We start from the raw sequence: 12,388 nt of genomic DNA, 5'->3' as shown, positions 1-12,388 counted from the left end.
TGATCGCGAATAGGCTACGTCTGTCTCGAACATAGCCTATAGATTGTAAGGAATTATCGCACCGCAACAGTGATACCACCATCGATTGTTGATGTTGATTTGAATTAATCAAAATTATCCAATTACGTGGGCTTTCAACTAAACGACAGCAATTTTCAATCTCAATTGGCCAATAAGCCTCGCTTCAGGAAACATTCTGTGTAGCATGAATACGTCGACTCTGCGCTCTGTAGGCTAGTAGCTGCACGTCAGAAGCTGTTTGCTGTCGAAGAGGGATGCCGCTGAAGGTGTGTGTCTCGCCCTCCGTCATGCTGTCCGACGGACCAATGAAAATTGGCAGTGGTTACCTGAATTATAACGATTCTGAATTGGTCAGTGGGGACCATTACCATCCCATCATGTCATCTATTGACAGCTTTGAGAGAAACTCGCCTCTCAAGAGCTCTTCTAGTGAGCTTACGGATCATTCGCTTGTCTCTTTATCTGAGGTGAAGAACTCACCAGGGGATGAGAAAGGAAGCAAGCGGCCCACAGCGCAAGACGAGGTCCCTGAAGATAGCCCTGTAGATGGATCGAAAGCCGATAACTACCTCTCATCTCTGCTTTGCCACGCGCAGTCCCTCTCATCTTCTCCAGGTGTTATGTTTCCATACCCGGGCCATCATGGGCCAACTCACCCTGCGTTCTCAGCCCCCTACATATCACATCACCCAGTCATCACAAGTGGACCTTACGGACTTCTGAGTCCTCGACAAGGATACCCAACCGCTGGTTACTCTTATGCGCAACAGTACGGACATGGTGACCAAGATGGACAGTTATACCAGTTTTCGGTGACCCCAGATGGTCTGCTTTCAGGCAAGGCTCAGGTCTATTTGTGTAACAGGGCGCTGTGGCTGAAATTTCACAGACATCAAACGGAGATGATCATTACCAAACAAGGACGGTATGTACTTTGTAAATATAAAGTAATTAACAACATGTAGTAGGCTAGCATAGGCCTATAGTCTAGGCCTAATTGAAAATATGGCACACAAAACCAAATCCTAATGTATCTTTTTAATTATCCTTACGCTCTTTCTGTTTCCCCCCTTGGTTTATTGGTGAAGATAATCGTTTAATATGTTTGGTTATGCTTTAACACTGAAAACAACGGTACATATTTTGTTCTTAGGCGGATGTTCCCATTTTTAAGCTTTAATATCACTGGCCTTGATCCGACGGCGAAATACAATGTGTTCGTGGATGTCATCCTTGCGGATCCAAATCACTGGCGTTTTCAGGGAGGGAAATGGGTTCCATGTGGCAAAACGGACACAAACGTGACAGGTAAATTCAAGAAAGGTAATGTCTAATTTAAGACTGGGCGACATGCTCAAAATAAACAACACCAGCATGATTCCATAGGCTACACTTTTAAAACGAACGTGTTGCCCCTATCTGGACACATATGTCATTTTCAATACATTTGTGTTACAAAAAAAAAAAAAAAAAATTGTTGTCTCTAGATAGACTTTTTTTAAAAAAAAAATTTAAAAAAAGGGTCTCAACACATTGGTTTCGAGTGTATTTTTACCGCGAATGGACAATTATCAAGTGCAACACACGCGCGCTGACAAAAATAATGATTTATGTGACTTTAAAATGTAATTATTTTATTAATCTGACCAGCAAATAGGGTGCACATGCACTCGGATTCACCGAACACAGGTGCGCACTGGATGCGTCAGGAGATTTCTTTCGGGAAACTTAAGTTAACAAACAACAAAGGCAGCTCCAGCCCGGGACAGGTATCAAAACATGTTCATATCTTAAAGTGTTTGAAAATCATTTGGATTTATTTGTACCTTACATAGGACATTAAGCTGATTGCAGACTGTTACCCATAAGTGCCATAATTTGGTTTCTCTTTACCTATCTTGTTCCAGGCTGCTTTGCCATTGCAGGCAAAACGTGTTTCGATTTGAATGAAAGCGAATTTCACACCTCTGTTTAATGTATTTGATTCCAGATGGTGGTTGTACAGTCTTTACACAAGTACCAGCCCAGGCTACACGTCGTCGAGCTGAACGAGGATGGCACGGAAGACACAATCCAACAAGACAGAGCGCAAACATTTACCTTTCCCGAAACACAGTTCACCGCGGTCACAGCATACCAAAACACAGACGTAAGACAGATAATATCCGTGGTATTGTTTTGTTGGATAGTATTACTAGATAAATTCAGCATATGCACATCAATTTAGAGTGCTAATCATGTAGTTGACAGATTGAATTTCCCCTTTTTCAGATCACTCAGCTGAAAATTGACCACAATCCATTTGCAAAGGGATTTCGTGACAACTACGATACGTAAGTGAAGCCTATATTTTTAGTCGTAGGCCTATTGTGCCCATTTAACCCACTGTATGGTATTGGGCTACTACAATATTAATCAAATAATTAAATAAATTGGTATTGATTTTCGGTTGGTGTTGGAAGTTCCAGGCAATTTAAAACACTTTACAACAGACCTTTGTAGGCTATTTGTGTGTGTTAGGCTATGTGTGTGTGTGTGTGTGTGTGTGTGTGTGTACACTTTATTAAGCGTATGTCTATTATTTAAATGCTCATTCAATCGTAGACGTTTGGGACCATATTACCACATGTATCTTTCTACCAGAATATACTCCGGCCTGGACATTGATCGGCTAACCCCGCCTCCAGGTGATCCTTCGCGACCTCAGATTATACCCGGGACTCGGTATGCCATGGCCAGCCCTTTCCTCCCGGATCAGTTCAGTCCCTACGCCAAGGCTTCCTTTAACACTATGAATGGATCTGCCCATGCTCTTGACATTGACAGAACGTCTTCTCTAAGTAACTTGGTGCCGCAGCAACAGGTCGATGAGAATGGCACAACGTGTGCGCAGCGATGGTTCGTTGGACCCTCGGGTAACCGACTTGACTTTCCCACATCGGGATACGACACAGCTGCACGAACAGACTTCGCAGGTGCGCCATCATTTTTGTCCTACACGGCGGGAGTGAAGGCATTGTCACTGGCCAATGCCAGTGGTTCAAGTCACGCATTTGGCTATTACACCGATCCTAATGGTTGGTCCTCGCGTAGTCCACCGCCCAACGCCGCGAAATCTTCGTCTGCTCTATCATGCTGGACACATACCTCCACCGAGAACCGAATTGAAAAGTCAAGTTATTTGGGCAATAACGAGATTGGCGACGTGGAGAAGTCGCCCATGCAGGTGCGCGAGAATTCCAAACCCAAGGACAGGACGGAATCTAATTGGATAGAAACTTCAACCTCGGTTAAATCGACCTCCGGTGACTCTAGTATTTATGACCACAGCAAACGGAGGAGAGTATCTATGCGGGAATCTTTGGGGACTGAGGGGTTGTCCTCTTCAGAAACAGATTCTACCGCCACCACCCAGGAATGCAAAAAGGATGTAAATTACACATGTTTTTATCCACAGACTTAAAATTACGAGAAACCTCAGTGCCATCAGCCAATGTAAACATGTAAGAAAAGACCAAATGTAGGCTGTTTTATGTTTTGCTTTCACGATGAGATTCAGAAAGCCAAATAGCACAGATATAAGCCAATATAAACGGTCATCTCTACCACAGGATAGCCTTGCCTGCTGAACAGAACAAATCAAGGCAATTCGATAAAATATTCACGGGCCGCGGAAGTTTATGTCGAATTACGACTACTGAATGCTAGTTAATTGGGCTAATTATATGACAGATAATGGCAAAATATTTGAAGCCTAGGTGCTGGTTTCAATGTATGTTGGTTTGTTATTTGCTTGATAGGCTATCCAAGAACGCTATATGTCCTCGCTGTCTAAAGTTAGGCTATTCGTACAGAAGGTGGTTGTGTTCTTGTGGTGAAATAGACGCGTTGAATTACAGACTGCATCGGTAGGCCTAAAGTTAGAATTGCTGTCCATTTCTGTAGCCCCTTTTGTATTTTTTTTTTTCTAGGCTATCACCGAACTTGTTAAATTGTGTAAAGCGTAGGTGTACAGGATATACTGATATGTTGGCAAGGTGTCCTGTCAAGAAAATCATTTGACTGGGTAAGCGAAGAAAAAGGAACAGGGGGTTAATTATGTTCAGTTTGAACAGACAAACCAACCAGTCCTGCTACCAGACCTCCTACAAGTCACAGGAGTTCGCTGACAAAAGTTCACAGGATGTTTCGTTGGCAATTATTTTGGCTCAAACACTATTGATCTTAGCCTACTCTTGGGTCTGTGTTTAGTATAGGCCTAGCCTATACGCTGCTTTTGCGTTCATTCGTTATTCTGGGCTAGGCCTATTCTAAAGAAGTGAAATGGAAAAAAAGGTTCTATAGTCATTAGTTAGATGAACTTAATGCCATAAAGTATTCCCAGGATTACAAAGACAATGTTGCCTTGATTATTGGATAATGTGAAATGCAAAATGCAAAAAAGATTAATAAAAATCATTCTAACCGCGTTATTTGGCGAGGTCTGAGATATAGACCTGAAAGTAAGCCTACACACAACGTGATGCGCAGATGGAACTTGGACGACGTTTCCTCAGCAAACAGAAGTAGCTTCAGTACTTTTTGAGCCTGTTCACACAAGTCATTAAATGCGTCTTGGGCAAATCTGATTGCAAGTGATCAGCCAAGACGCATTTCGTTCACACCCGTATTCTAATATGCGTCTCAGCTGATCACTTGCATTCGGATTTACCTGTAGAATGTAACTTTAGAATTTAGAATGTTTATCTATTGGTCTATCATGTCATGGACGAAGACGCATAGGCCTAAGGACGGATTGAGCGTTCACACTACAGAACATAATGGATACAATGCGTCTTAAGTAGGGTTCAGACCAAAGCGTCCCGACGAGACGAGCTGCGACGTTCTAAAACCTTGCGACTGCGACTCAACGTGTTTAATGCTCTGCGACGGCTTGCGACTGCTTGCAATCAGATTTGCCCAAGACGCATTCTAATGACTAGTGCCTAAGGGCAACCCAGAGCGCAACTAGACTGGTCTCGTTGAAAATATATGACCGCGACCAAATTCACCGTTGCAGAAAGTCTGTCCAAATAACACTGTAAGAATGATATATATTGTCTTTATTGCATTTCGCATTTTACATTATCCATTGGTTTTGTAGCCTATAATAGGTGAAAATACGGCATAATTTAGCAAGTGACTAGACCTTAAAAAGTCATACTCTTCCATTTTCTTTAATTTCACTTCCAAAATAGAGTAATGAATGGACGCAAAAGGACTCTTGCCTAATATATAGGCTGGACTTGCATGAATACCCAGAGAGATAGACAACGTAACAATGACAGCACATTCACATTATGAGAAACAGCAATATTTTTGCTTGAAATTCACACAATAGCCTGTGTGTATTGTGCAGCTTAAATATTGTTGGTTAATTTGGTTATTTTTAAAAATATATATTGACAGTATAGTCATTTGTAACATGGGACTTGTATTTCTGAATTTATAACAGGTTTTAGAATGGCCAAACAAGGCTGATTTCCTCATCCTCATTGCATTTCATCATCACAAGATGGCGCCAAAGTATAGGCTAACTGTCACCAAGATGGCATTGTAACGCGAATATAAAATCTGATTTAAAATAGTTGTTGTGATATGTGTGAGTATACATTATTTCCTATCAATTTTATGATACAGAAAACAGACAAAACTTTCTCTTTGTAGGCTACTCTTAAAATGTTTAGCCCCATTTACACTATGAACAAGATATTCTGGGGATGTGCAGGCATAGTCAGCCTACAATAAATCAGTCTGTAATCTTTTTTTCCACATGGTATTCATGCATTGGTCTCCACTGTGAGAGGGTAACATCTCCCCAATAGACATGATATCTGTGATATGAGCGCCACGCGAAGCTATAGTAGTTTTGTATTCCAATCTTAGTGCGCCCTTTGTGCGTTTGAATATTGCATTCACATCAACGCAAGTTAATGGAAGGCGTGAAGCCCCTATGGTCTCCTGCGTTAGTAACCCGTCGTCAGTGTCAGTGCATGTAATGCGGTAAGAATGAGAAAATCGTCAGAGATGAGAGAGAATAATGAAAATCATGAGAGATGCACACTTTCGACTGGGTCAAGAAACCCAAAGACTTGTTCACCCAATGCCACTATCAGGCTGTGCTCTTGTGCGTAGATACACCGGCTTTCTGTATGATGATGCATACAGATCTGTGCCGTAAAAACCCTCTATCCATGGTTTGATGTGTAGCGTAGCCTAGAACCAGTATGGACTCACGTGCAGCACAGTCGCGTCATGAGACACAGATTGCATGCGAGTAGTAGCCTACGAGAGCGTGAGTGAAGGAAAGGGCGCTCTCCAACCGGAAAAAAATAACGGGGGCAAGCTCGAGGGGTAAGCTTAATTGTAAACGACATGCGATAGCACTGAAATAGGTTCATGTGAAGTACTAGGATACAGATAACCGTCCAATAACGCCTCCGGGAACTCGCAAGGAACAACGCCGACATACTGAAGACGCGAAAGCAGGAGAGATGGATGTAAAGGATCAAGGAGCTCAGATGGAGCCGCTTCTGCCGCCGGTAAGATCATGCTCGTCGCAGTTGATCGTCAGCTAACCCTCCCTTTATTAATTCATCTAAATTAAAAGGGTATCTGTGTTCATTTTCATACGGATTCGAGCGTCCGCACGAGAAAGCACGAGAAAACACTACATGGCTTATAATTAATGTTATTGTCCAGTGTCAAGAACAAAGAAAGGCAGCTTACATTATTCAGTTGGCTCCAATGAACCGTATCAACTGAAAAATATGGCATCTAGTGTTCGTCAGTGATATGTAGTCTTTTTTCGACTGTGCACTGCCCACACTAGGCTATACCAGCACAGTTAGTGTATAACAAGGCGTTGTTGTATTAACAGGAGGAAACATTCCGAACTGTATTGTTCAGGGACAGGAAAACACTATATGTTAGAGCCACCCTAAGGATTAGATAGCTTATGACATTGAGTGGTCAATCACCAGTTGCCTCGTTTCAATCTTCAGCAGGCAGCCCTCCCCCTCCCCCTCAAATCTGGTTATGCTGCATCCTTCCAGCTATGTCTCATTCCCGGTGTAATGCTCTGTTGTCACGACAGACTGTAGCCTACAGTATCCTATTTTTAAAAAGAGGGCTTTTCAGACACAGTGGGATTACAATCAAGCAGTAGGCCTACCTAAATGCGGTTCTCTCAAAAATATGCGTGCAAGTCATCTTTGCATCCACATGTTTAGGAATTCCCTTTGATGAGAGTGGGTTGCACCCATGTTGGTCCTGCCTTCATTTCTTAAAATCCAACTTCCTCTCTCCTTTGAGTGCTGGCGAGGGAAACAGGTGGTTCACTCTCCTTTTCAGTTATTCACTATCACTGCTTCTTTTACCATCTCCTGTGGGCAGATCAGAGGTCATGGATATTATGCATTATAACCAGATTATCTCATAATAGCAGACAATGCTGTTACTTGTAAATGACAATACCTTTTCATCCCTGAAAGCTTTTACAGTAAAAACTATGTACTTACAAGAACTTTCATCACTCCCTTACAACCATTGCTAAAAAGTTACCATATTGAGAGAGGTCAGAGATTTTAAAAAAAAAAAACAGTAGGTCTCATATTGTATAGGCAGACTGTAGGCATCCGTTAAGTGTGCAATTTGTTGATGAGGACCTCCAGGGAGAGAGCAGCCATTTTGTCCCAGTGTTGGCTCGCCTGCACCACTACAGTTTGGAAGGGGGAGCGGAAATTAATATTGTGCACCCCCCCCCCCCCCCCCCCCCCCCATGCACACACATCTTTGTTCACACCCTCATGCTAATGCAGTCTCTGAAAAGGTGATTGGGTATCTTTGTGAGGAGCAGTGTTACACTCTGATATTGACCTTGCCGTATACAGACAGTCTTATTTTGTGTGTCAGCATCATTTCAACATCATTGCGATGGGTACAGGTACTTTATGATAAGTCACTTTTAAAGGTGCTTTGTAAAATACTCATAGAAGCACAAACCCTGCGAAAGTGGTCATGTTTTGTCATGTGTTGTTGTTTTTCCCTTTCATCTCTCTCTCTTTTTCTCTCTCACACACTCACTCACTCACACACTCTCACACACTCTCTCTCTCTCTCACACACACACACACACACACACACACACACACACACTTTCTCTCTCTCTGTCTCAATCTGTCTTTGTCATCCACCCTCTGTCTTTTTGCATTATCTAAGTGAATAACTTTATTTTTAGCAAGTGGATATGACTGTAAACCCTAAACAGATGTGTGTGTAAAGTATGCTGGGGTTTGAGCCTGCAAACAGACTCAAAATCAGTGCTGACACTTTTCAACATCATGCCTTGTATTCTTAAGACTAAAAATACTTTTGTTTTTTTGTCATTTTGGGGGCTGACTGAGTTTCTGTCAGTAAAGGACTACCGACAGAGTATTTCACATAAGATACAGCATTTTATACACCATCTGTTGTATGCCATCAACATCGTATTGTATCGTGCATACAGGTATGTCTATCAATCAACTTTTCTGTTTGTCTAATCATTGCCCACAGGTAGTGATTTACTGTATCATCTCCAGTCCAGAGCTCCAGACTCCTGTCATTGTCATGTCAGCTTTAACCACTTCCTGAGCTGAAGGTTGTCTTCTCATTTGTGAACACTTTCAGCCTAGCCTGGCCTTGCCCACCCAGAATCTCCTTTCAGTGAGGAACACAACAGTACACTGACACAAAGGGTGAAGAGTCAATCAGCGATGAGAAAGGTTGACTCTACAGTTTTGAAATCGTGTTGTGGTTGTAAAAAGTGGTTGTAGTAAACGGTAGTAGCAATGTCTGCAAATATAAAAAAATATTGCAATCAGAAGAATATGTAAGTTTATGTACAGCAAAGGTAGGCCTACATAGACCACTTCTGAAATTCAAGGAAGGACCCTTCAAGGCTACTCTTTCAAGGAAGTTACGTCATTAAAGTACCGCTCCAATGTCAAGCATCTATCAAATTCTAAAGTACAAAATTCTTAATTTTACAGAATTTTCAAATTATGTCTTTGTGAATCCCGTGCTTGGAACACCCATAATCCTGTACACACATTTATGGAGGATTTAAAAAAACGGCTAAACAAGGCAGTTCACTATGTATTTAAATGTAAACATTGACTGTTTCATTTCAAATGTATTGTCACTGTGTAAAGTGAAGTAAGAGCTCAGGTCATTTTGAACTCTTTGAACTTTGACACCGCAATCGTGTGAAGAAGGCATTTAGCAGGGATATTTAAATCAGTTTCCTTGTGTGAATGATTGTGGTGCCAATAAATACGCTTTTATCTACAAGGTTTTACTTACTGGTTACTGGTCTGTAGTTTATTCTAGCAAACATGTCAAATACATATAATCAAATGTATTGAGGTGGAAGCATGACAGTGGTGCATTCATTATTTTTCAAAAAGTAGTGGACTAGAGGCATGGTTCTCAATAATGCACACCTGCAACTTCCTTCACACTTGCTAGTTTGTTCCATTCTGTGTTTTCTGAACGCTAGGAAGAAGCCTTGCCTTGTCTCTGAAAGGACAGAATCTTTTCAGAAAGTGAAATTGAGTAGTGAATCTGGAAACCAGGCTACTTCAGACATGAGTGGATCTGTTCCTAAACCCTCCTGAAGTCCTGGGGGTATTCCAAGTATGTGGTTAAGTACTAAACTTGGGTAAGTTAACGTTAAAGTGGTAAACCTCCTACAACAAAAGCCCTATGGCATTATTTCTGTGAGGAGAATGAAGGCCTCATGTCTTCTATTATTACCACTTACTCTGTGTTACTTTAGGTTTGTCACTTAACCATGCGCTTGGAATCCCCCCCTGGTTGCCTGCTTCATGCTGAGCACGGAGATCATATCGACTACCTTGCCAGTTGAGTATTGGTTGGATATTCCAGGATTAAGCTGTTGATTATTTTACCCATTCACAGCCTAGACTGATATTGAAATGGTTGAAGGACTCTGTGGAGGCCTGTAGTGTTAAGTGGACAGTATACACTTGGCCCTTTGGAAATTCAACTTGTACCCAATTTTAAAATGTGACAATACTAATGAAAACAAAAGGTGCAGAATATTAGCTGGATTGAATAGTATCTAGGGGTCCACCAAGCCAAACCAAGGAAAAATCAGTTTTTCGTAAATAACCTCCAAAAGTGTCAATGAAAGTTGAATATAAATGTGGCTATTGTGCATCTTTTGGTAACAGTCTGATATCTCTAGCTTCATTGGTTTCCAAAATATTGCATTTTCCCCTTCATTTTTAGTGTTCCTTTGTCCCAATATCTATAAAAAGCAAATGTGAAGGTAGTCCAGTCATAGTTTTATGAAAATCTTTTTATATATATATGGAACCAAAACTACAAAGATACATGTACACTTTATTGGCATATATTGCAAGTATTGGGTCACCTGCCTTGACTCGCATATGAACTTAAGTGACATCCCATTCTTAATCCATAGGGCTTAATATGACGTCGGTCCACTCTTTGCAGCTATAACAGCTTCTACTCTTTTGGGAAGGTATTCCACAAGGTTTAGGAGTGTGTTTGTGTTTATGGCAATTTTTAACCATTCTTCCAGAAGCACATTTGTAATGTCACACACTGATGTTGGACGAGGAGATTGGCGCAGTGTCCATTCTCATTCATCCCAAAGGTGTTCTATACGCTCTGTGCACAGTGCACACACTATTTCCGCATTTGGGGTCAAGATATCATGGCATTTCCGGTTGATATGGGAGCCGGTGTCATGGCTGAGTGTTTGAAGTTCACAAGATGCCTTTTGGAGTTAGCAAAGTGTACTGTCAATGATATGCGTTGTATCGTCAGAGCAACAACTACAACGCCACAGAGTAAACTTGAAAAAGGTTTCAAATTCTATGTGTCTTCCTACCTCTGTGACTATGAAGGTTAGTCAATGAGGCATCCTAGCTTACCTTGAGATAGCAGTGTAACATTAGTGATGTTACTTCTGTTTATGTTTGCTACGAACCAAACTGTCCTGGTTCAGTTTAACCATGTAACTAAAATGGCAATTATGTTAACGTGTTTGTATTTCTGGTGGCAGTATCAGGCAAAAATTGGGCTGGCGCGATAACAGTGAGGGCCTGCTGCTACAGATCTATGAAGAAATCAGAAACGCCACACCAGCTGACAGTAGGACTAGTTAAAAAGACACGGTCAAAGTTCATAGGAGAAGTAAATAACTAAAAGATTATAGAACCTATGAGGTGACTGCTAGCACTCTTCAGAACTGTTTCAGCGGCCCCCGGATGTATACAAATATCGTGACCTTTTTGGGCAATTGGGTTGTGGTCAGGATTCTATTGGGTTGTGGTCAGGACTCTGTGCTGTTCTTCCACTCCAAACTCTGTCACCCATGTCTTTGTGGACTTTTCTTTGTGCACACCATTCCTGACCTGTCGTGTGACAATGTGACGTGACGTCACAGGAAACACCGTAACCATTTATACTCGCGCGTGATGGTCTTTACACCATAGAAGAAGCAGTAGGTGCGTTTGACTTCTCGAAAATCTGTGCAGATCTGACTTGATGTGATGCATGCTGGGTTAAACACCGTGCATACTGGGACAGACGAAATGCAAACTGGTTAGAAATCATGTCCGACTTCTTGCAGACGCGGTGGGAGTTACCACCTTTTCAGCGACTGCACAGGCTGAAACCCACCCCAATGACGTCAGTTCAAAGTCGTGATAGGGCCGTTTGGAAGGAATCTCCCCATGACGAGTATGACAGGTGTCTCGTTCTGCCTCCTTACAAAAGACTCTAGAGCGGACCAAGATGGATCAGTCCATATATTACGAACAGCACTGTAGCCAACGTCTGGGATGACGCTGGAGCTTCTCCCTGTGATCCATCTTGCTCTGTTTTAGATTCTTTGCTCCTTACGTTAGAATGTGCTAAAATGAACAGAAATTGAAGGGATACCTTCTTATTTGTGATTTCTGGAACAGCGGTAGGCTAGCCTACTGAAAACGTGTGGATATTCTGCTATTTTATGCTGTTGGTTAAATATATACACACGAAAATCACTTGATATTTAATTAATGTGCTACAATGCAGGCCTGTTAACTGTATGACAACAGTGGTTTATTTAAACACATCATATAAATTTATTTCGTCAGTCATCATGCTCATTTTAATGAGTAAAAATGAAAGTTATACTATATTTAATCCAAAATCCCGCGATATCTCCCACGAGGTCTCCAGCGAGGTCTCCCGCGAGTGAATTCAGGCTCACGGCAGCTCAGCTGGACTGTCCGGGGTCAGCTGTGTG

The 12,388-nt window shown here is 41.8% G+C and overlaps 2 protein-coding genes across 2 annotated transcripts in view; both read left to right on the top strand.

Moving 5' to 3' along the window:
* The first annotated feature begins 275 nt into the window (after nt 1-275).
* On the top strand, nt 276-3,484 carry tbr1a (T-box brain transcription factor 1a). Its single transcript, XM_062527600.1, has 6 exons — nt 276-946; nt 1,175-1,329; nt 1,672-1,790; nt 2,012-2,170; nt 2,293-2,354; nt 2,665-3,484. The coding sequence occupies exons 1-6, from the start codon at nt 276-278 to the stop codon at nt 3,482-3,484; spliced, it is 1,986 nt and encodes a 661-aa protein (XP_062383584.1).
* A 2,866-nt stretch (nt 3,485-6,350) lies between these two features.
* slc4a10a (solute carrier family 4 member 10a) overlaps nt 6,351-12,388 on the top strand; it is a 64,748-nt gene continuing 58,710 nt past the window's right edge. The window contains exon 1 of the mRNA XM_062527613.1: nt 6,351-6,602. Within this exon, the coding sequence (XP_062383597.1) occupies nt 6,555-6,602 (48 nt within the window). The 5' untranslated portion in view covers nt 6,351-6,554. The remainder of the gene's footprint in view (nt 6,603-12,388) is intronic.

The sequence above is a fragment of the Sardina pilchardus genome, chromosome 23 (genome assembly GCF_963854185.1).
Source record: "Sardina pilchardus chromosome 23, fSarPil1.1, whole genome shotgun sequence".
NCBI lineage: Eukaryota > Metazoa > Chordata > Actinopteri > Clupeiformes > Clupeidae > Sardina > Sardina pilchardus.
This window is presented reverse-complemented; position numbering and strand designations above follow the sequence as displayed.